General features: G+C 40.4%; 1 protein-coding gene across 2 annotated transcripts in view; it reads left to right on the top strand.

The window, feature by feature from the left end:
• Positions 1–23,604, top strand: part of LOC150077428 (choline/ethanolaminephosphotransferase 1-like) — a 188,617-nt gene that overhangs the window by 11,804 nt on the left and 153,209 nt on the right. The window contains exon 2 of one of the 2 annotated variants that reach the window (XM_090386011.1): positions 22,083–22,284. In XM_090386011.1, the coding sequence (XP_090242137.1) occupies positions 22,139–22,284 (146 nt within the window). In that variant the 5' untranslated portion in view covers positions 22,083–22,138. The remainder of the gene's footprint in view (positions 1–22,082; positions 22,285–23,604) is intronic. The other variant, XM_090386010.1, reaches the window with a different exon arrangement.

The following is a 23,604-nucleotide window of genomic DNA, read 5'->3' on the forward strand; positions in this document are numbered from 1 at the left end:
CCACAAGGGATGGAAGTCTGTTCCACCAACCAACTACCTGCTGGCTAAAGGCAAATTTCCGCACATCTATCCTACATCTGTCTTTCCTCGATTTGAATTTATACCCTCTCAGGTGATTATTCTGAGCAAGAGGAAGAATCCCATCAGCATTGAGCATGCTCAAACCATTCAACGCTTTATACACCTCTATCAGATCACCTCGCTGGTGCCTAGTCTCCAGACACTGTAATTTGCAAAACTTAAGCCTTTCTTCGTAAGAGCAACCCTTTGTTCCATTCACTAATCTTGTTGCCCTTCTCTGTACTCGTTCCAGCAGCTCTACATCCTTCTTGAAATGAGGCCTCCAGACCTGTATACAGTACTCAAGGTGTGGCCTGACCATTGCCTTATACAAGGGAATAATCACCTCCTTATCCCTGCTAGAAAAAGTCCTGTATATCATTGACAAGACCCCATGAGCTACTCTTGCAGCCCGTCTGCACTGCTCAGAGAATATGTATGAGTATGGAAACTCCAACCTTGGCTCTCCTATGTCTGTCAACACCACTCCACAGATAAACTCGGATCATTTCCTCACCATTTCCTTTCTTCTTCGTTTCTGACAAAACAATCACATCCATTCCTAATTCATTTGATTCCGATAAGACTTTTTAAACCTTCTATGTTTCAGCATCCAATATTCAAAATCCATTTTCCTTTTCCAGTTCGTCTCTGAGTTTTCTGTCTGGCTTTGTCTTTGTTAGGTCTTTTAGAATTGCTAAGTTTTTACAATGAATGGGGAGCTAGCCCATTGCATCAACCCCCAACCTATGGGCCAGGGTACCTCTCTTAGTCCGTCTCCTCACTATAGATCTGCCTGGCTTGGTGACCCTACCGGTAGCAAGCTACCTGTAGGGCCACTTATAATAACTGAGAGGAAAGCGGAGGAGAAATTGTTGAAGATAAACATAAAAAAGTCACCCAGGGTGGATGGGATCTATCCAGTTATATTAAAGGAGGCAGCAAAGGAAGTAAGCAAACCCTTAGCCATAATTATGAGAGCTTCCTTGGACTCAGGGGAGGTACCCATGGACTGGAGATGTGCAAATGTGACCCCAATTCACAAAGGAGGATCAAAAGGCAACAAGTAATTATAGACCTATTAGTTTAACTTCTGTTCTAGGGAAATTAATGGAAGCACTGGTTAAAGAAACACTGCAGGTCATCTAGACAAGACACAGTATGGTTTTGTTAAGGGGAAGCCTTGTCTGACCAATCTGATTGAATACTATGAGGTGGTCATAAAATAACTGGATGCAGGGAATAACTTTGATATTATATATTTGGATCTTAGAAAGGCTTTTGATACTGTTGCACATGGAAGACTACTGCACAAATTGGAGCAGTGTGGCATTGGAGGCAAATTGCTGCTATGGATTAAGGGATGGTTGAGTGAGAGAAGACAGAGTGGTAATCAATGGACACTGCTCTTCGTGGACTAATGTTATTAGTTGAGTCCCTCAGGGTTCAGTGTTGGGTCCATTGTTGTTTTCTGTATTTATAAATGATATTGATAATGGTATATCAGGCTTAATGTCTAAGTCTGCAGACGATACGAAGGTTGGCAGGGTTGTTAAGGACACTAATGACAGAACGCTGCTGCAACAGGGTCTAGAAAAGTTGAGCAGATGGGCTGAGAGGTGGCAAATAAAGTTTAACAGTGACAAATGTGTAAAGTACTACAAATGGAAAGCAGTAACCCCAGAGTAACATATCAACTATGTGGTACTACACTGACATTGGTAGAGAATGAAAAGAACCTGGGGGTAATTGTGCAGGCAGAGATGAAGTTTCTGAGCAATGCAACCAGTATGCAAGAGTAGCTCATGGTGTCTTGTCAATGATATACAGGAATTTTTCTAGCAGGGATAAGGAGGTGATTATCCCCTTGTATAAGGCAATGGTCTGGCCACACCTTGAGTACTGTATACAGGTCTGGAGGCCTCATTTTAAGAAGTGTGTAGAGCTGTTGGAATGAGTACAGAGAAGGGCAACAAGATCAGTGAATGGAATGAAGGGTTGCTCTTACGAAGAAAGGCTTAAGTTTTGCAGATTACAGTGTCTGGAGACTAGGCATTTTTATTTTTTTAGGAGCATTAGCAACTAAGGCCATATTGCTCCGGGGATATGCGGTGGTCATTCCCTGACCTTTCTGCTTCCTCCATATTTGGTGGTCATGGGTTCGAACCCCGGTCTAATCAAGAAGCGTGTGCTACGCAATGCTGCTCCTGCCCACCTGGCTATGGAGGTGCCCAGACTAGGCACCTGCAAGGTGATCTGATCGAGGTGTATAAAGCCTTGAATGGTTTGAGCATGCTCAATGCTGATGGGATTCTCCCTCTTACTCAGAATAATCACCTGAGAGGGCATAAATTCAAATTGAGGAAAGATAGTTTTAGTATAGATGTGCGGAAGTTTGCCTTTAGCCAGCGGGTAGTTGATTGGTGGAACAAACTTTCATCTTTTGTTGTGGTAGTTGATAGACTAAATAAATTTAAGGCTGAGCTGGACAGGTATATGGAACGAACAGAGGGGTGAAATGGGAGCAGGATTTTTTTTTTTTTTTTTTTTGGCTGATTCTGAATAAGCTTGCTTTCTTGCGTCATATGCCTCTACTAATGCTACCGCTGATATAGCTCTATAGTTCATTGAAGAACACAAGCCCACATTGAAGCACACCGACAACAAGTTGGATATACCCTTACATTTCTAAGTTTGAAAACTGGCCATGACTTCAGTCACTTCTTTCCCTCATGATCCATCCCCTCTGCCAGATTTTTGTTTCACATTTTTTATGCATACATTTTTTTTTGTTCAAATATCACGCCAACTTTTCATGTGGGTAATAAGTTTACTTATAAAACTCCATATTTTTTTATGTACGGCAAATTGTATCGTTAACTGTTTTTTATATTATTTTGTCCATATCTTTGTTTGTCCAGAAAAAAGTAACCTTTTCTACCTTAATAAATACATGTGGACATGTGTTTTTGTAAAGGGTAGCTCCTAGAATGTCAGTTCAACTCCGTCTCATATCTCTGTGAAGAACTGTATCACTACAAATTCGCCAGATATGTGAGTGACGTAGGTTTGTGTGTGTTCTGTTGTTTGTGTCTGGCCGTTTGGCTAGTCAGAAGCATCAATCACCTGGAGAGATGATTCTGGGTACTCGTCCACACCAAAGCAAGGTGGGCCAGTCCCATAGTGCTCATACTGTCTCAACTTAAGTACCTAGGCGTGGTACTGGACAACAACCTCTCGTTCCAGCTGCACCTAAAGTACATAAGAAAAAAAATCAGGAGCTATTCTGCACTGGTAGCCAGAGTTACTAGGAAAGATTGGGGACTCAAAAAAAGAGCCCTGACGCTATATTACAGGACAACGTTTCTCCCAGCAATTACTTACGCCTCAGCAATTTGGTTCCCAAAAACTGCACTGGCAGTGAATAGAAGAATTCTGGACATGATCCAAAGGACCATACTCTTAACTACGATGCGTGCGTGTAGTACAGTGAGTACTCCAGCACTACAGGTACTCGCTGGAGCGCTTCCTTTGGACCTGGAGGTTGTTCGCACAGGTCTGCTATACTTGCTATCCAGGGGAGTGGCGGCTACACATCTGGACTACACAACTGACCCAACAAACAACCTAAAAACGGAAAAAACTAGATTACAGAACCACCTGCTAAAATTATGGCAGAGAAGATGGACGGAGACCACCAAGGGTGAGATAACCAGAAGATATCTGCCTGACCTCCAGAAAATCTACCCAAAACAGCCGACCTGGTACTTCCCAGGGTACCATTTGACATCTCTAATAACAGGACACGGACCCTACAATGAGAAGCTGCACGGATTCGGACTCACAGAGCACCCAAACTGTACGTGCGGGGAGACAGAAAGCTGGAATCACATAGTGTACGAGTGCCCACAATATGAAGACCTCAGAGGGGTACTTATAACAAAAATAAGATACCTACCAAAAGGATTGGAATCCCATTTCATAGATACTGAGGATGAATATAGAGCATTATCCCAGTTCGCACAAGACCTCTTCATCAGGAGAAGGACATTAATCACCATCTACAATGACTGACATCAAGTACTACTATTGAGACACCAGCCAGCACAATGTAAAGGCTGCAACTAAAGATGAGTGACACAAGCACAAGGACGGAGCTTGCCCCATGAGTAAAGAAACTTGAAACAATAGCTGCCAATAGCCATATGGCGATCTGAAGAGGGCACTCTAGCCCCCTTCACCTTTAAACCTACTTCCTTGGGGGGAGGGGGGACATTTTCGTCCTCCTCTCCTCTCCACCCTATATCTTCTACTCTGGTGGGACATGGGCATGTCCCACTGAAAACTGGGGCTACCTACTCTATTGGCCCCATATTTCTGTCTTTCTCCCCCCAGCCTTCTGCCTCCCCCCCTCTCTATCTATACGCTAGCGAAAGCCCTACCCAAAAACTTAACATATCTAAATTACCTTACGCCCATAACTTGGCCTAGCAAAACTAAGCGATTCTACCCCTACGTCGACGCGTTTCTGTCTTTCTTTTTTTATTTTTTTTATTTATTTATTTATTTTTATTTATTTTTTTTTTAAGGTCCTAGCCGCCGAAATCTCAGGAAATTAAGTGGCAGGACCTGCCAGAGTGAAACAGACTACTGGGTTCCTGGTCTGCCTCCACGGGGCGTAAGTGGGGCAACGTTGGGCCTCAATAGGGGCCCAGCGGCTAAATGACCAGATGAACAACGGTACAAGGCATCACACATATACAAAGTCCATACACTTTTAAATCTCTGGCTTTTCCAGTCAACTGGTTCACCCACAATGTAAACTACGCGGAGATGGGGGGAACCCCTTGTGCCGTTTGACCCTAAACACACTTACACTTACACTTACACTTACTGTCTCAACTGCCTCCCCAAAGGACTTGAACATTACTTCATTTACACGGAAGAGGAGTACCGAGCGCTTTCCCAGTACACACAGGACCTCTTCACAAGGAGAAGGGTGTTAATTGCCATACATCGAGACTGATAGTACAGTAACATAAATCGCATAAGACAGAGACAACTCCTGGAAAAAAAACTGTGGAAGAATAGAAAATGAATGGAAAAGAAAGGAATGAAGAAGGGAAAAAGAAGAAGAAAAGAGAATCAACGGGGGGGGAAAAAAAAAGGACAGGGACATGCCTCATGAGTGTCCCAATCTGAATCAAGTGGACAAGAATAGAGACAACAAACTGCAGCCTAGCTCCCAAAGCCTCACGGCAGCCTGAAGCGGGCACCCTAGCCCCCTTCACCTTTAAACCCTACTCCCCCAGGGAGACAATTCTCTCTTCGCCCCCTCCTCATTTCTACTCTGGTGGGGCATGGGCATGTTACACTGAAACTTGGAGCTGTCTTCCCTATTGGCTCCATACTTCTGTCTTTCTACCCCCCCCCCAGTCTTCAGCCCCACACACCTAAATTTAAATACAACCAAAATATCTTCACCCACGTTCTGGCCCAACTCAAGCGATGTCAACCCCACGATTGACGTTGGTATATGTATGCATGTTGTGTGTACATATGTGCATGTGTGTATATATGTGCTTGTATGCATGCATACATGCATGCAATATAAATACAATATAAATTTTTATTTTGTTTTATTTTATTATTATTATTATTTATTTTATTATTATTTTTTTATTTTATTTATTTACCTTTTTATTATTATTTTATTTATCTTTTTTATTATTATTTTATTTCTTTATTTATTTACTTTTTTAGGTCCTAGCCACTGAAATCTCAGGAAATTACTTTGGCAGGACCTGCCAGAGTAACTTAAGTCTACTGGGTTCCTGGTCTGCCTCCACGGGGCGAAGGTGGGGCAATGTTGGGCCTCAGCAGGGGTCCAGCTGCTAAATGACCAGATGAACAACGGTACATGGCACTACACATATACAATATCCATACACTTTTAAATCTCTGGCATTTCCAGTGAACTGGTACACCCACAATGAAAACTACACGGATATGGGAGAAACCCCTGGTGCCGTCTGACACTAAATACACCTTACACCTTACTGTCTCAACTGAAGGCTGACCCACCTGATGTTGCCAAAAGGTGGGCCAGATTCCTCTGGGAGTGCACTCTAGAAGAGAAAAAATAAATAAATAAAAAATAAAAAAATTAAAAAGTAATAAATAAAAAATTTTTAAGCAATAAATAAAAAAAATAATAAGAAAAGGAAGAATTTGTTCCTGTGGTGTTAAAAATAAATAAATAAAAAAGGGAAAAAATTTTAAAGTAATAAATAAAAAATAATAATAAAAAAATTTATAGATTTAAATAAAATAATCTTCTGACAACCTCCACTTCAGTAGTAATTGTTTCAGAATCTCAGCAAACTACCTGTCGTTGTCTTTTAAATACTTCCTTAGCAAATTCTTGCAATATCTGAAAATTTGCTTAGGTGGAGAGATTCTCTTCTACCCTAGGATGGAAATTAAAAACACAGACCTGCATTTGCAATCGTAAATCAACATAATATGGACAGTCATAAAGTACATGCTTCCAGTTTTCTACAGCTCCACACACACTCACATAAATCTGTATCGTGCAGTCCCAGTTGGAATAGTTTTTCATTGAGGGACCCATGTCCTGTATACAGGGTGATTCAAAAAGGAATTTTCAACTTCGTAAGTGTATAGAAATTTATTCAGGAGACAATTTATTGAACTGTCATATTGTAGCAAAAAAACATCAAGTTTTACTGATGTAGTGCCATAGTACCGAATTCCGTCAATGTCAGCACCAGTGGCATGCATTTCAAAAATGGATACTTTCACATTTCATGTTGGTGGTAGGGTTAACACCCACAACTGCAAGATTTGGGCCAGCAAAATCCAGTGTGCACATCGGAACATGTTCGTGACAGCCCAAAGGTGAATGTCTTTTGTGCCCTCAGCAAAGTAAAAGTTTACAGACCCTTCTTTTTCCAGGAGACAACCATCAACGGTACATATCGTGTATCTGGATATGCTGGAAAATTTTCTCATTCCACAGTTCAACGAAGATGACCACTTTCACTTTCGGCAAAACGGAGCACTTCCTCACTACCTGACAGAGGTAAGGGAATTCCTCAATAACCATTTCCCAGGTTGGTGGATCGATCGAGCAGAGCCTTTAGAATGGCCACCTCGTTCCCCAGATTTGAAGCCTCTAGACTTTTTTCTATGGGGTTTCATTAAAGACAGTGTTTGTTCCATCCTTACTTACCAAACTCAAAACTAAAATCACCGCTGCAGTTACAGAAGTTACACCGGATATGTTACGTTGCGTTTGGGAGGAAATTGAGTTCAGATGGGATGTCTGCCGTATCACCAATGACAGTCACATTGAACAAAAATGACTGTTCTAGGTAAAACTTGATGTTTTTTGCTAAAATATCACAGTTCAATAAATTATGTCTCCTTAATAAATTTCTATACACTTATGAAGCTGTAAAGTCCTTTTTGAATCACCCTACATATGAAGTTTCCATTCCCATAGAAAACCTGTTCTTCTTGACTTATTTAGTAAATATGTAAACTTGTGGTATAAAAATTCTTGTTATGACTCCCATTGAGGAACTGTCCCATCTGGTCTCCCATAGATTAATCAGTTCATTCCAAATTTTTTTTTTCTTCTTTATCTTTGGACTGGCCTCTAAATTGAGCTGTATATTTAGATATATAGTTGATATCTCCTTTTTAATTCTGTAGCATGATCCTCAGAAAATAACATAAATCTACTGGCATAGTTCCAGCTAATACTTTCAATGCCGCAGCTGATACTGTTCTACAAGCATGATTGACAACAACTGATATGTGGGTGACAGTGGGTGTTATAGCGGTCAGGAGTAGAAACTGAATCCCATGGGAGATTGAAACCCTCCCAAAGTGGAGGGGATAACCTGACCTTTTTTCTTTAGAATCACTGGTGGACTAGTGAATAAATTGCTTATTAAGAAAAAAAAAGGCAAAGAAAGCCCACACGAGAAGCACAGCAAACTTCGAAAAAGTTTAGTGGTGAAACTACATTGCAAACATTTTTTACAATGCCAGAACTTCCAATATGACTCTGTTCGTGATTCAATTAGTGATTCTAAAGAAAAAAGGTCAGGTTAACCCCCCCCCCCCCCTCAACTTCGGGAGGGTTTCAAGCTCCTGTGGGATTCAACTTCTACTCCAGACCGATAATACCCACAGTCTGTTTACAGAGCGAGCAACAATACAAATGCCATTACGGCAAAGTACTTTTACCGGTAAATTTCATCGAACTTTTGCATGCTTCTCATGTGGGTTTTCTTTACCTTAGCCATTTTAATTTGTGGTGATCTTCTGTGAGCTAGTTGAGTTTTAAAAATAATAATTTTTTTTTTTTTTTTTTTTTTTTTACTAGGATTTATTATTAATTTGTAGACCACTGGTAGAGACTGTTAAGGATGTAGTTAGCAGTTTGCTCTATGTCTGGCCTTGATCTACTGCGAACGATGAGAGTGAGGTAATCTGCAAAAGCTCTAGTTCTACAACAGTCAAAATCTCTTTCAAGCCATTCATTTAGTATCATGTTCCATAGTAACAGGCCCAATTCTGATTTCTGAGGGCACCCGCACATAACTTGTCTTTATAGACTATGATGTTGTGACTTCATTATTATGTATCTGTCCGAGAAATAGTTCCAGTATAATGAATATAATTGATAAGGGCAATCCAGTTTCCTTAGGTGGTCAAGGACTCCCTCCCACCAGGAGGAGTCAGAGACCCCTCAAAATTCACATGTAATGCTAATTCATACTTGGCACTAGACTCTGTATATGAGAGACAAAATCAGCAAGAGCATCCACACATGATCTACCTGCAGTGAACCCATATTGTTTATCAGAAATCTTATTTTTATCTACTGACATTTGTGTTGTCCATTAAACGCCCTAATATTTTTCCCAGATTAGCCAGAAGTGCTATTGGTCGGGCATGACTTTGTATGCTTGGCCAGTTTGTTGTGCTTCCTAACCAGTTTTATCAAGACTATTTTCCATTCTTTGGAGAATATACCATTGCACAAACACTTGTTATTTAATGTTAATAAAACCTACAGAATGAATTCAAAGAACTTTAATATAAAAATATTTTCAATTGTGTCTATTCCAGGATATTTATTAGTATTGATCTTCTCTAGAACTTGTTTCAATTTGCCTGTAGTAAAGGGTTCACATTGATTTTCAGTAGTATAATCAATGTTTACTTCCAGTATAATATTGCAAATCAGCTGTAGGAAATAACCTTTTTATTATCGCATCAACAGTATGCTAAGGTTTCTTCTGTCGTATTAACAACTGAGCCAAATAGCTCAGCGGTATGCAGTTTTTCTCTTGAAATTTTATATAATAGCCCCCAAGGATAAGTGTTACTTGTCGTTACAAATTGCTTCCACATGTCACGCTTCCTATTTAGAATTTCTTTGGTGTATCTATTTTTTCAAGTATATCTATTTTTAATCTATTAATCCAGTATTCATTACGAAGTAGATCTACCTCATTTTCCGGCCAATGACTGTGCCATTGATATTTCTTCCTGACGGAATGAACTAAATTTCTTAATACCGTTAACTCGTGGTTCCACCAAGCACAATTCCTTGGAGTGACAATCTTTTTATTCGTTGATTTATATGACACCTTTAACAGAGAAGTAGATATTTTATTGACCAGATTAGCAGTAGAAATTAAATATAGTCTAGTCCAGTTAAAGATTATATAATCTGTCCTTATAGACATTTCAAATGCATTCCAGTCAGTAGTATTTATAGAAAATCTAATAAACTTTACTGGCCTAGTCTGATCATAATTACAATATATATTGTCATTAATTTCATAAGTGATAACTCTGTAGTCATTGATCATCCAATCAGCATGAATCATTGTTTGTTGTGAAATCAACATTTACTTATTGTAACATCGATATTTGATTGTTCTGTAGTACTATAATAAGTTGTATAAATAATAGGTCTGTTGACTATAAATAAATTATAACAATCTATAAATTCTTCCAGCATTATCCCTCTACCCCAGGGGTTCACATATGGTGATTATGGGCTTGGCAACCCCAGGGTCCTGAGCTGGATATCATCATTCTTCTCCTGCTTTCTTGGTGATTCCCTTCTGCTTCTGACTCTCTCTCTCTCTCTAAAAGGGGAATCTGGTATTTTTTTTTTTTTTTTTTTTTGCTTCCTTGCTCCATGGGGCTAATATATGGTGCACCATATCCTGGGTTTAATCACCATGCACAAGCACACTGTGGGTGACGAGCAGGTATGAACCAAAGTAAGCAGGGGTCAAGGTGTGCACTCACACCGCATGGAGGAATGCCACCCCTCTGTGTTACCAGGCAATACTAGGTGGTAGATGACTCTCATCAACCGGTGCAATACCACCACTTTCTTATTGGAGGCTTGAAGTGGTGGAGCCCATGTTTAGTCTCAAGAGCTAAGTTCCGGTCAACCCTTCCCCACCTCTTCCATCATTCAGTATGACTGATGACTTTTGAGGTTATGATGACCATCATGGCGAGATCCAATATTCCTTACATTTTGGGGGTACAACTCTAAAACAGTATTCGCAGGCCGGCCACTAGTTAGTAAACCGGACCAAACCTATTTAACTCTTTAGGAGGCTTTCGGATCAGCTAGTGTATAATCTTGCTACCTCTACTCTGCCTGGAAGGAGTCCAAGTAGTTTGTATGCAGGGGGCATTGTCGAGGCCACATTATTAGCATTAGTAGAGGCATATGATGCAAGAAAGCAAGCTTATTCAGCATCAGCCAAAAAAAAAAAAAAAAAAAAAAACACACACACCACTCCCATTTCACCCCTCCGTTCGTTCGAAATACCTGTCCAGTTGAGCTTTAAATTTGTTTAGGCTATCAACTTCAACAACAAGTGATGGAAGTCGGTTCCACCAACCAACCACCCGCTGGCCAAAGGCAAATTTCCACATCTATCCGACATCCGTCCTTCCTCAATTTGAATTTATGCCCTCTGAGGTGATTATTCTGAGCAAGATGAAGAATCCCATTGGCATTGAGCATGCTCAAACCATTCAAAGCCTTATACATCTCTATCAGATCACCTCGCCGGTGCCTAGTCTCCAGACTCTGTAATTTGCAAAACTTAAGCCTTTCTTCGTAAGAGCAACCCTTTGTTCCATTCACTAATCTTGTTGCCCTTCTCTGTACCCGTTCCAGCAGCTCTACATCCTTCTTGAAATGAGGCCTCCAGACCTGTATACAGTACTCAAGATGTGGCCTAAACATTGCCTTATACAAGGGAATAATCACCTCCTTATCCCTGCTAGAAAAATTCCTGTATATCATTGACAAGACACCATGAGCTACTCTTGCAGCTCGTCTGCACTGCTCAGAGAACTTCATATCTGCCTGCACAATTACCCCCAGGTCCTTTTCATTCTCCACCACTGTCAGTGTAGTACTGCAGAGTTGATACGTTGCTCTGGGGTTACTGTTTCCCATATGTAGTACTTTACATTTGTCAATGTTAAACTTCATTTGCCATCTCTCAGCCCATCTGTTCAACCTTTCCAGATCCTGTTGCAGCAGCATAGCGTCAGTAGTGTCCTTAACAACCCTGCCAACCTTTGTATCATCTGCAAACTTGGACATTAAACTTGATATCCCATCATCAATATCATTCATAAACACCGAAAACAACAACGGACCCAACACTGAACCCTGAGGAACTCCACTAATAACATTAGTCCACGTTGGGCAGTGTCCATTGATTACCACTCTCTGTCTTCTGCCACTCAACCATCCCTTTATCCATAGCAGCAATTTGCCTCCAATGCCACACTGCTCCAATTTGTGCAGCAGTCTTCCATGTGCAACAATATCAAAAGCCTTTCTAAGATCCAAATATATAATATCAAAGATATTCCCTGCATCCAGTTCTTTTGTGACTACATCATAGTATCCAATCAAATTGGTCAGGCAAGACCTGCCCTTAACAAACCCATGCTGCGTCTGAGCTATAACTGAATTCTTGTCTAGATGATCCTGCAGTGCTTCTTTAACCAGTGCTAACATTAACCAGTGCTAATTTACGTGGAACAGAAGTTAAACTAACAGGTCTATAATTACTTATGTCAGCCTTTGATCCTCCTTTGTGAATTGGGGTTACATTTGCACATCTCCAGTCTAGGGGTACCTCCCCTGATTCCAAAGAAGCTCTCATAATTATGGCTAGGGGTTTGCTTACTTCCTTTGCTGCCTCCTTTAATATAACTGGATAGATCCCATCCACCCCAGGTGCCTTTTTTATGTTTATCCTCAACAATCTCTCCTCCACTTTCCTCTCAGTTATTACAAAATCATCCAGCTCACTGCCAATGTTTACTTTACCTACATCATTCTCCTTCCTGAATAACTCCTCATGCGTGAATGTAGATGCAAAATACTCGTTTACATTGTTAGCCACCTGAGCAGGATCCTCAACTGTTGAACCATCAATATCCAGTGGACCAATCTGATTCATCCCTTTCCTTCTTGAGTTTAAATATGTAAAGAACTCTTTTCTGTTTTTCTTTGCATCCTTTGCCAAGGATTTTTCGTAGTCTGCCTTTGCCTGCCTAATCTCCTTTGTGACTTGGTTACAGACCAACTTATATCTATCATAGGCTTCCATGTCACCCATTAATTTGTATGTATGTATCCCATGCATTTTTCTTCTCTGCCACATGTCTCATTAGTTCATCTGACAACCATTTAGGCCTAAACCTTGAACAATATTTCTTAGTTGGTATGTAAAGCCTGGTAGCCTCCAAGATTAGTTCCTTGAATGCTTCCCATTTTGAGTTTGTTGTTGGTAACATCATCAGTTGGTGCCACTGTATAGAATTTAAATACTGTCTCAGACCATCATCGTCGCCTTTACGAAAACAAAAACCCTTCCCTTTACCTCTGATGGTAGTTACCTCCTTGAGTAAATCCCACTTCAACACACTGTGATCACTGCCACCTAGTGGTTCATTTATCTGCAGATTCTTAATGCATGAAGAATCACTACTGATAATCAGATCAAGAGTATTGCTCCCTCTTGTTGCCTCACGAACATGCTGATGTAGAAAACAATCATCCAATAAATCCACAAAAGCCTTGCTAGTGTGCCAGTGACCAACCCACAAATTCCAGTCAATATCTGGGAAATTAAAATCCCCCATTATAAGACTCTTTGATTTACTGACCCACTCTATTTCCCTGTACAATATCTTATTATACTCATCAGAGTCATTAGGCCTATAGCACACTCCTACTCTCAATTTTGATTTCCCTATGCTTATGTCACACCAAACTGACTCGACACTCCCCTGTCCATCGATGTCGACTGGCTTCACTTCCTTGGATTTGTGTTTCTTAATTAATAGCATAACCCCTCCTCCCCTCCTGTCCTGTCTATCCTTTCTATACACATTGTACTCCCCAAATTCCAGTTCTGCATTACTTATATCTGTGTGACACCACGTCTCTGATATCCCAACAATATCTGCCTTTGATGTTTTGAGCAATACCTCAAATTCATCAAATTTATTTACCAAACTCCTAGCATTGGTGTACACGCAGGTATACATGCACCTGTTTCTATTCTTAGCTACCCTAACACAACCCATGTGTTTACTTGTACCGCAATGACTCCCAGCAGTCTCTGAAATATTCTGCATCTTGTTTTTCAGGCTTCTGCTCATTTCAATAGAAGCAGTGCAAGAATCACTTCCACCTCTGCCAGTGGCTACTGTTAATCTATTAGTCCTTGTATCCCCCCCAACTAGCAGTTTTCTGACCCACCTAACACTGCCTCGACAGCATCAGCAAAAATTCTTGCACCCTTTCTATTTAAGTGTATCCCATCCCTGTAGAAGCAATCTCTCCTGTTAACAAGTATAGTCCAGGCTGAAAAAAATTCTACCCCTTCAGCCTTGCACAATCCCTCCAGGGCCGAATTGATCGACAACGCTCTCATCATATACTTTCATCATATTATGTTAAGGATCTGGGTATATTCTTACCATGCGTACGCCATATCCAAAAATTTCATTGCTTCATACAGCATGTCCCCCCCCCCACTTTTACTTACTATTGAATACACCATGAATTGTCAAACTAATAAAGTAAGTTTATCTGCAAAAAGATCTAAATCTCCCAAACACTTCCTCGTTCATTCCACAAATATACGTGGTCTCAATTCTAATCTCAACGGTGTCCATTTCCACTTGCAGTCTGCCAAACCCCATGTACTTTTTCTGACAGAATCTCAGTTATCGGTTCATTCAACTACTGCTCATCTCAGTTGCCCAAATTATTCGCTGTATGATTCCTTTCGCCTCAAAGTACTTGTGCATATGTCCATTCCGATATTCCCTGTCAGAGACTTGGTAATTTGGAATCTCCTCTTTTTAATCTTCTCTGGCTTAAAATCTCTCTACCTCATTGTGTCAAATTCATCTGTTGTCTCTACCATTCTCCCAACTCCACTAATCACTAGGAGCTCTTTGACTTCCTCTCTTTGCAACCTGACTTTTTCCAGTGACTTTTTAACAGTGAGGTAATTTTCCTTGTTGATTTTAGCATTCACAACTCCATCTGGCTTCCATTTTCTAGTCATACCGGCCCAGCTGGTCGAGATGCTGAGGCTTTTGCAATTACTAATGAGCTTGCACAGATTGTTCATTTAGCTGCAAGGATACCGGACAAGCCTAACCATACAGCCAACCCGCTTGATCTTTTTGAAGTAAAATGCATGGAATACATATAAATTAACATGTGGCACAGAAGCCTATGAGAGATATAAGCTACTGACATTTGTGTTGTTCATAGGACCATTAAACGCCCTAATATTGTTCCCATTTTCTACCTACACCAAAGCTTGGTCTGTAACCAAGTTACAAAGGAGGTTAGGCAGGTGAAGGCAGATTACGAGAAATCTTTGGCAAAGGATGCAAAGGAAAACAGCAAAGAGTTCTTTACTTATGTAAACTCTAGAAGGAAGGGGAAGAATCAGATTGGTCCACTTGATATCGATGGTTCAACTGTTGATGATCCTGCTTAGGTGGCTAACAAACTAAATGAATATTTTGCATCGACATTCACACAGGAGTTATTCAGTGAGGGGAATGCCAGAGGTGTATTCAACTCTGGCAGTAAGCTAGATAATCTTGTAATAACTGAGTAAAGTGGAGGTATCTTGTAATCAATGAGAGTAAAGTTTTCTCACAAACAACCGTTCTAAGTACAAATGCTAGAAAAATTCCTATATATCATTGACAATACACCATGAGCTACTCTTGCAGCCCGTCTGCACTGCTTAGAAAACTTCATATCTGCCTGCACAACCACCCCCAGGTCCCTTTCATTCTCTACCACTGTCAGTGTAGTACCACAGAGTTGATACGTTGCTCTGGGGTTGCTGTTTCCCATATGTAGTACTTTACATTTGTCAATGTTAAACTTCATTTGCCACCTCGAAGCCCATCTGCTCAACCTTTCCAAATCCTGTTGCAGCAGCATAGTGTCAGTAGTGTCCTTGACAACCCTGCCAACCTTCGTATCGTCTGCAAACTTGGACATTAAGCCTGATATACCATCATCAATATCATTTATAAATACAGAAAACAATAAAGGCCCCAATACTGAACCCTGAGGGACTCCACTAATAACATTAGTCCACAATGAGCAGTGTCCATTGATTACCACTCTCTGTCTTCTCCCCCTCAACCACCCCTTTATCCATAGCAGCAACTTGCCTCCAATGCCACACTGCTCCAATTTGTGCAGCAGTCTTCCATGTGCAACAGTATCAAAAGCCTTTCTAAGATCCAAGTATATAATATCAAAGTTATTCCCTGCATCCAGTTCTTTTGTGACTGCATCATAGTATCCAATCAAATTGGTCAGGCAAGACTTCCCCTTAACAAAACCATGCTGTGTCCTAGCTATAACTGAAGTCTTGTCTAGATGATCCTGCAGTGCTTCTTTCACCAGTGCCTCCATTAATTTTCCGGGAACAGAAGTTAAACTCACAGGTCTATAATTACTTGTGTCAGCCTTTGATCCCCCTTTGTGAATTGGGGTCACATTTGCACATCTCCAGTCAATGGGTACCTCCCCTGAGTCCAAGGAAGCTCTCATAATTATGGCTAAGGGTTTGCTTACCTCCTTTGCTGCCTCCTTTAATATAACTGGATAGATCCCATCCACCCCAGGTGCCTTTCTTGTGTTTATCTTCAACAATTTCTCCTCCACTTTGCTCTCAGTTATTACAAGATTCTCTAGCTTACTGCTAGAGTTGAATACACCTCTGGCATTCCCCTCGCTGAATAACTCCTCATGTGTGAATGTCGATGCAAAATATTCATTTAGTTTGTTAGCTACCCGAGCAGGGTCATCAACAGTTGACCCATCGATCTCAAGTGGACCAATCTGATTCATCCCCTTCCTTCTAGAGTTTACATAAGTAAAGAACTCTTTGCTGTTTTTCTTCGCATCCCTTGCCAAGGATCTCTCGTAATCTGCCTTCGCCTGCCTAACCTCCTTTGTAACTTGGTTACAGATCAACTTGTATCTATCATAGGCGTCCGTGTCACGTGTTAATTTGTATGTATCCCATGCATTTTTCTTCTCTGCCATATGCCTCATTAGTTCATCTGACAACCATTTAGGCCTAAACCTTGAACAATATTTCTTAGTTGGTATGTAAAGCCTAGTAGCTTCCACGATAAGTTAGCATTAGCATTAGCATTAGTAGAGGCATATGATGCAAGAAAGCAAGCTTATTCAGCATCAGCCAAAAAAAAAAAAAAAAAACCCTCTCCCATTTCACCCCTCCGTTCGTTCGAAATACCTGTCCAGTTGAGCTTTAAATTTGTTTAGGCTATCAACTTCAACAACAAGTGATGGAAGTCGGTTCCACCAACCAACCACCCGCTGGCCAAAGGCAAATTTCCACATCTATCCGACATCCGTCCTTCCTCAATTTGAATTTATGCCCTCTGAGGTGATTATTCTGAGAAAGATGAAGAATCCCATTGGCATTGAGCATGCTCAAACCATTCAAAGCCTTATACACCTCTATCAGATCACCTCGCCGGTGCCTAGTCTCCAGACTCTGTAATTTGCAAAACTTAAGCCTTTCTTCGTAAGAGCAACCCTTTGTTCCATTTACTAATCTTGTTGCCCTTCTCTGTACCCGTTCCAGCAGCTCTACATCCTTCTTGAAATGAGGCCTCCAGACCTGTATACAGTACTCAAGATGTGGCCTAACCATTGCCTTATACAAGGGAATAATCACCTCCTTATCCCTGCTAGAAAAATTCCTGTATATCATTGACAAGACACCATGAGCTACTCTTGCAGCTCGTCTGCACTGCTCAGAGAACTTCATATCTGCCTGCACAATTACCCCCAGGTCCTTTTCGTTCTCCACCACTGTCAGTGTAGTACCGCAGAGTTGATACATTGCTCTGGGGTTACTGTTACCCATATGTAGTACTTTACATTTGTCAATGTTAAACTTCATTTGCCACCTCTCAGCCCATCTGTTCAACCTTTCCAGATCCTGTTGCAGCAGCATAGCGTCAGTAGTGTCCTTAACGACCCTGCCAACCTTTGTATCATCTGCAAACTTAGACATTAAACTTGATATCCCATCATCAATATCATTCATAAACACCGAAAACAACAATGGACCCAACACTGAACCTTGAGGAACTCCACTAATAACATTAGTCCACGTTGAGCAGTGTCCATTGATTACCACTCTCTGTCTTCTGCCACTCAACCATCCCCTTATCCATAGCAGCAATTTGCCTCCAATGCCACACTGCTCCAATTTGTGCAGCAGTCTTCCATGTGCAACAGTATCAAAAGCCTTACTAAGATCCAAATATATAATATCAAAGTTATTCCCTGCATCCAGTTCTTTTGTGACTACATCATAGTATCCAATCAAATTGGTCAGGCAAGACCTGCCCTTAACAAAACCATGCTGCGTCCCAGCTATAACTGAATTCTTGTCTAGATGATCCTGCAGTGCTTCTTTAACCAGTGCCTCCATTAATTTACCTGGAACAGAAGTTAAACTAACAGGTCTATAATTACTTGTGTCAGCCTTTGATCCTCCTTTGTGAATTGGGGTTACATTTGCACATCTCCAGTCTATGGGTACCTCCCCTGAGTCCAAAGAAGTTCTTATAATTATGGCTAGGGGTTTGCATACTTCCTTTGCTGCCTCCTTTAATATAACTGGATAGATCCCATCCACCCCAGGTGCCTTTTTTATGTTTATCCTCAACAATCTCTCCTCCACTTTCCTCTCGGTTATTACAAAATCATCCAGCTCACTGCCAATGTTTACTTTACCTACATCATACTCCTTCCTGAATAACTCCTCATGCGTGAATGTAGATGCAAAATACTCGTTTAGATTGTTAGCCACCTGAGCAGGATCCTCAACTGTTGAACCATCAATATCCAGTGGACCAATCTGATTCATCCCTTTCCTTCTCGAGTTCAAGTATGTAAAGAACTCCTTTCTGTTTTTCTTTGCATCCTTTGCCAAGGATTTTTCGTAGTCTGCCTTTGCCTGCCTAATCTCCTTTGTGACTTGGTTACAGACCAACTTATATCTATCATAGGCTTCCATGTCACCCATTAATTTGTATGTATCCCATGCATTTTTCTTCTCTGCCACATGTCTCATTAGTCCATCTGACAACCATTTAGGCCTAAACCTTGAACAATATTTCTTAGTTGGTATGTAAAGCCTGGTAGCCACCAAGATTAGTTCCTTGAATGCTTCCCATTTTGAGTTTGCTGTTGGTAACATCATCAGTTGGTCCCACTGTATAGAATTTAAATACTGTCTCAGACCATCATAGTCGCCTTTACGAAAACAAAAGCCCTTCCCTTTACCTCTGATGGTAGATACCTCCTTGAGTAAATCCCACTTCAACACACTGTGATCACTGCCACCTAGTGGTTCATTTATCTGCAGGTTCTTAATGCATGAAGAATCACTACTGATAATCAGATCAAGAGTATTGCTCCCTCTTGTTGCCTCACGAACATGCTGATGTAGAAAACAATCATCCAATAAATCCACAAAAGCCTTGCTAGTGTGCGAGTGACCAACCCACAAATTCCAGTCAATATCTGGGAAATTAAAATCCCCCATTATAAGACTCTCTGATTTACTGGCCCACTCTATTTCCCTGTACAATATATTATTATACTCATCAGAGTCATTAGGCCTATAGCACACTCCTACTCTCAATTTTGATTTCCCTATGCTTATGTCACACCAAACTGACTCGACACTGCCCTGTCCATCGATGTCAACTGGCTTCACTTCCTTTGACTTTATGTGTTTCTTAATTAATAGCATAACCCCTCCTCCCCTCCTGTCCTGTCTATCCTTTCTATATACATTGTATTCCCCAAATTCCAGTTCCGCATTACTTATATCTGTGTGACACCACGTCTCTGATATCCCAACAATATCTGCCTTTGATGTTTTGAGCAATAACTCAAATTCATCAAATTTATTTACCAAACTTCTAGCATTGGTGTACACGCAGGTATACATGCACCTGTTTCTATTCTTAGCTACCCTAACACAACCCATGTGTTTACTTGTAACGCAATGACTACCAGCAGTCTCTGAAATATCCTGCATCTTGTTTTTCAGACTTCTGCTCATTTGAATAGAAGCAGTGCAAGAATCACTTCCACCTCTGCCAGTGGCTACTGTTAATCTATTAGTCCTTGTATCCCCCCCAACTAGCAGTTTTCCGACCCACCTAACACTGCCTCGACAGCATCAGCAAAAATTCTTGCACCCTTTCTATTTAAGTGTATCCCATCCCTGTAGAAGCAATCTCTCCTGTTAACAAAGTTCAAAGTTCTTTGAATGCTTCCCATTTTGAATTTGCTGTTGGCAATATCATCAGTTGATCCCACTGTATAGAATTTAAATACTGTCTCAGTCCATTGTAGTCGCCTTTACGAAAGCAATACCCCTTCCCTTTACCCCTAATGGTAGTTACCTCTTTGAGTAACTCCCACTTCAGCACACTGTGATCACTGCCACCAAGTGGTTCATTTATCTGCAGATTCTTAATGCATGAAGAATCACTACTGATAATCAAATCAAGAGTATTACTCCCTCTAGTTGCCTCCCGAACATGCTGATGTAGAAAACAATCATCCAATAAATCCACAAAAGCCTTGCTACTGTGTGAGTGACCAGCCCCCAAATTCCAGTCAATATCTGGGAAATTAAAATCCCCCATTATAAGACTCTCTGATTTACTGGCCCACTCTATTTCTCCGAACAGTTTCTTATTATACTCATCAGAGTCATTAGGCCTATAGCACACTCCTACTCTCAATTTTGATCTCCCAATGCTTATGTCACACCAAACTGACTCGACACTGCACTGTCCAGCGATGTCGACTGGCTTCACTTCCTTGGATTTTGTGTGTTTTTTAACTAATAGCATAACCCCTCCTCCCTTCCTATCCTGTCTATCCTTTCTGTAGACATTGTACTCCCCAAATTCCAGTTCTGCATTTCTTATATCTTTGTGACACCACGTCTCTGAAATCCCCACAATATCTGCCTTTGATGTTTTGAGCAATACCTCAAATTCATCAAATTTATTTACTAAACTCCTAGCATTGGTGTACACACAAGTATACATGCACCTGTTCTTTTTCTTAGCTACCCTAACACAACCCATGTGTTTACTTGTACCCCAATGATTCCCAGCAGTCTCTGAAATATCCTGCATCTTATTTTCCAGGCTGCGGCTCATTTCAATAGAAGCAGTGCAAGAATCACTTTCACCTCTGCCAGTGGCTACTGTTAATCTATTAGTCCTTGTATCCCCCCAATCTAGCAGTTTTCCGACCCACCTAACATTGCCTCGATAGCATCAGCAAACATTCTTGCACCCTTTCTATTTAAGTGTATCCCATCCCTGTAGAAGCAGTCTCTCCTGTTAACAAGTACAGACCAAGCAGAAAAAAATTCTACCCCTTGAGCCCTGCACAATCTTTCCAGGGCCGAATTGATTGACAGGGCTCTCATCATATACTCCCTCCTATCGTGTCTGGGCAGAATTGCAGACACTTTCAATTTCAACCCTAATTCATGGCTTTTTTTCATCAGTGACCTGTACTTGTCAAGTAATTCCGCCGGTCTCCTACTCTTAATGTCATTAGTGCCAACGTGTACAACTATATCACCTTTTGTGCCCTTGAAAGATGATATCCGCTCTACAACGTCATCAACTTTTGCCCCTGGCAGACATACCCTGGTCCTATTCCACCTATCCTTTTTACAAAGCATGTTTCCCGTTTCCCTGACAAGAGTCACCAACAACTACTAGTTCCATTAGCGTCATTAGGCCAATATGAGCATCCTGACAAACATACACATATTGAAATTCATTCACACTTTTACACCTTGTAAACATACCATCAGATACATGGACAGATATTATTTTACACTAATTAGGAAAGTACAAAATTTAACTTTTATTAAAATACCAAAATGTTTAATTAAATTGAGTTGGAATTATGATTAAGGTAATACTGTATATATGATCCAAAATATTTTCTTAATTGATGGCATGATAGCTTATCACATAATTAATATATATATATATATATATATATATATATATATATATATATTAGTTAAACCATATTCCTATTGTACAGCTTAATATGGCCACCAGCACATACCTAAATGTATGATTTAAGATGCATCTTTTTCAATGTATCTGTAACTAACCTGTCTCGAAACTGAGAGGTTTTATATCAGTTATTACATCAATGTAATGTTTGTTTTTAACCTGCAGTCTTACCATTAATAAATAATAAAATGCATTTAAATGGATGTAAATACTTTGTTTTTGTTACTTTCCCCTTTTCCTAGACAGAAGTTGTATTACAAGATAATTTTGTCATCATTTTTAAGGTATTTGAAGTAAAATGATGCATGCAAAAACAGACAGGAAATCTCCAGAAATAAGTCCAGGTTGGATTTTGACAACAGATCAGATGGAAGTTTTAAGGAAAAAACCATATTTATATAATGCAACTGCTGGGTCTGTGTTAGAGCTCCTTTTTTTACAAAGGTAAAGTTAATCTTTTTTTCTTTTTTTAACATGATATTGACAAATAAGTTTGCTGAGAATTAAACAGGTTTGTATCTTTGATGGGTGGATTTTCTTTTGTAGTGATCAAAGTACAAATTTTAATAAAGTACTCTCCATTAAGAATTATGTACATATTTTAAGAAAGCACAATTTTTTCATGTAAACCCAGTGTTTAAAAAATGCATTAAACAAAAAGTGATAAATCACAACATAAAAACATCATAAAAATTTCAGTACACAGAATTTTTTATGTTGATGTTGTTGTTAGATGTGTATTCACTTTTGTGGACAAGTGAATACACATCTTTTGCTGATCGTTTGTTCAGGGAGTAGCTTATACCAGTATTCTACAACCCCACCCTCACTCCAGTATTGGGTGCCTCTGTAGCCAGGTGGGCAGGAGCAGCAGTGCGTAGCACACGCTTCTTGATTAGACTGGGGTTCGAGCCCATGACCACCAAATATGGAAAGGTCAAGGAATGACCACCGCATATCCCCGGAGCAATATGGCCTTAGTTGCTAATGCTCCTAAAAATCAAATAACAAACAACAAACATAACACTCCAATATTCTACAATCCCACCCCACTCCAGTATTCTACAACCCCCTCCTCCAAAAGGGAAGCAATTCTGCTTCCTTTTGGAGTCATCTCCCCTCCCATATAAGATGACTAATTTTAATATAAGCAACATCTTTTGTCTGTACAACATGTGTTCACAGGCTGATTTGCATGTTGTGCAAGTGGTTAAGCCCAGAATAACTTTTGGGGAGCCCTGTTATTCTACCTGAAGTCAGCTGACTGTAGCCCTGATTGATTTAACCTTTTTATGGCACACTGGCAACTTAGAGTGCAATGCAAAGTTCAAAATTAAATATGTTAAAAGTTATTGGTAACCTACAATTATGTTAGCAAGTTAAAATTATATGATGAGCATAATCGAGGGGTCATAATCAATCTTCGATTATAGGAAATCATTTAATTATTCAAATCTCTCAATTACTAATAGTTTCATTATGTCCATCATATATACAGGGTGATTCACTACCAGTGCGACAAACTTGCAGGAGGTGTAGAGGGCACAAAGACGAATCAGAATCACATAGCATTGCAGGGTCCGAAATGCCTTCGTCATGTGGTAGAGGACGTTGAACGGGAGGTTGCGTGAACAGCGATCCCCCTGGAAGTCAGCAATGCGTCCAATCAAATGATTGGACGCATTGCAGATGGTATGAACTCATTTGGTTTGTTGACAGTATCCTCCATACAGTGAATTGGGAAATACCCAATCGTTGGCCTAT

Source organism: Mastigoproctus giganteus, chromosome 12, assembly GCF_048544385.1.
Source record: "Mastigoproctus giganteus isolate SK-2022 chromosome 12, ASM4854438v1, whole genome shotgun sequence".
Classification (NCBI taxonomy): Eukaryota; Metazoa; Arthropoda; class Arachnida; order Uropygi; family Thelyphonidae; genus Mastigoproctus; species Mastigoproctus giganteus.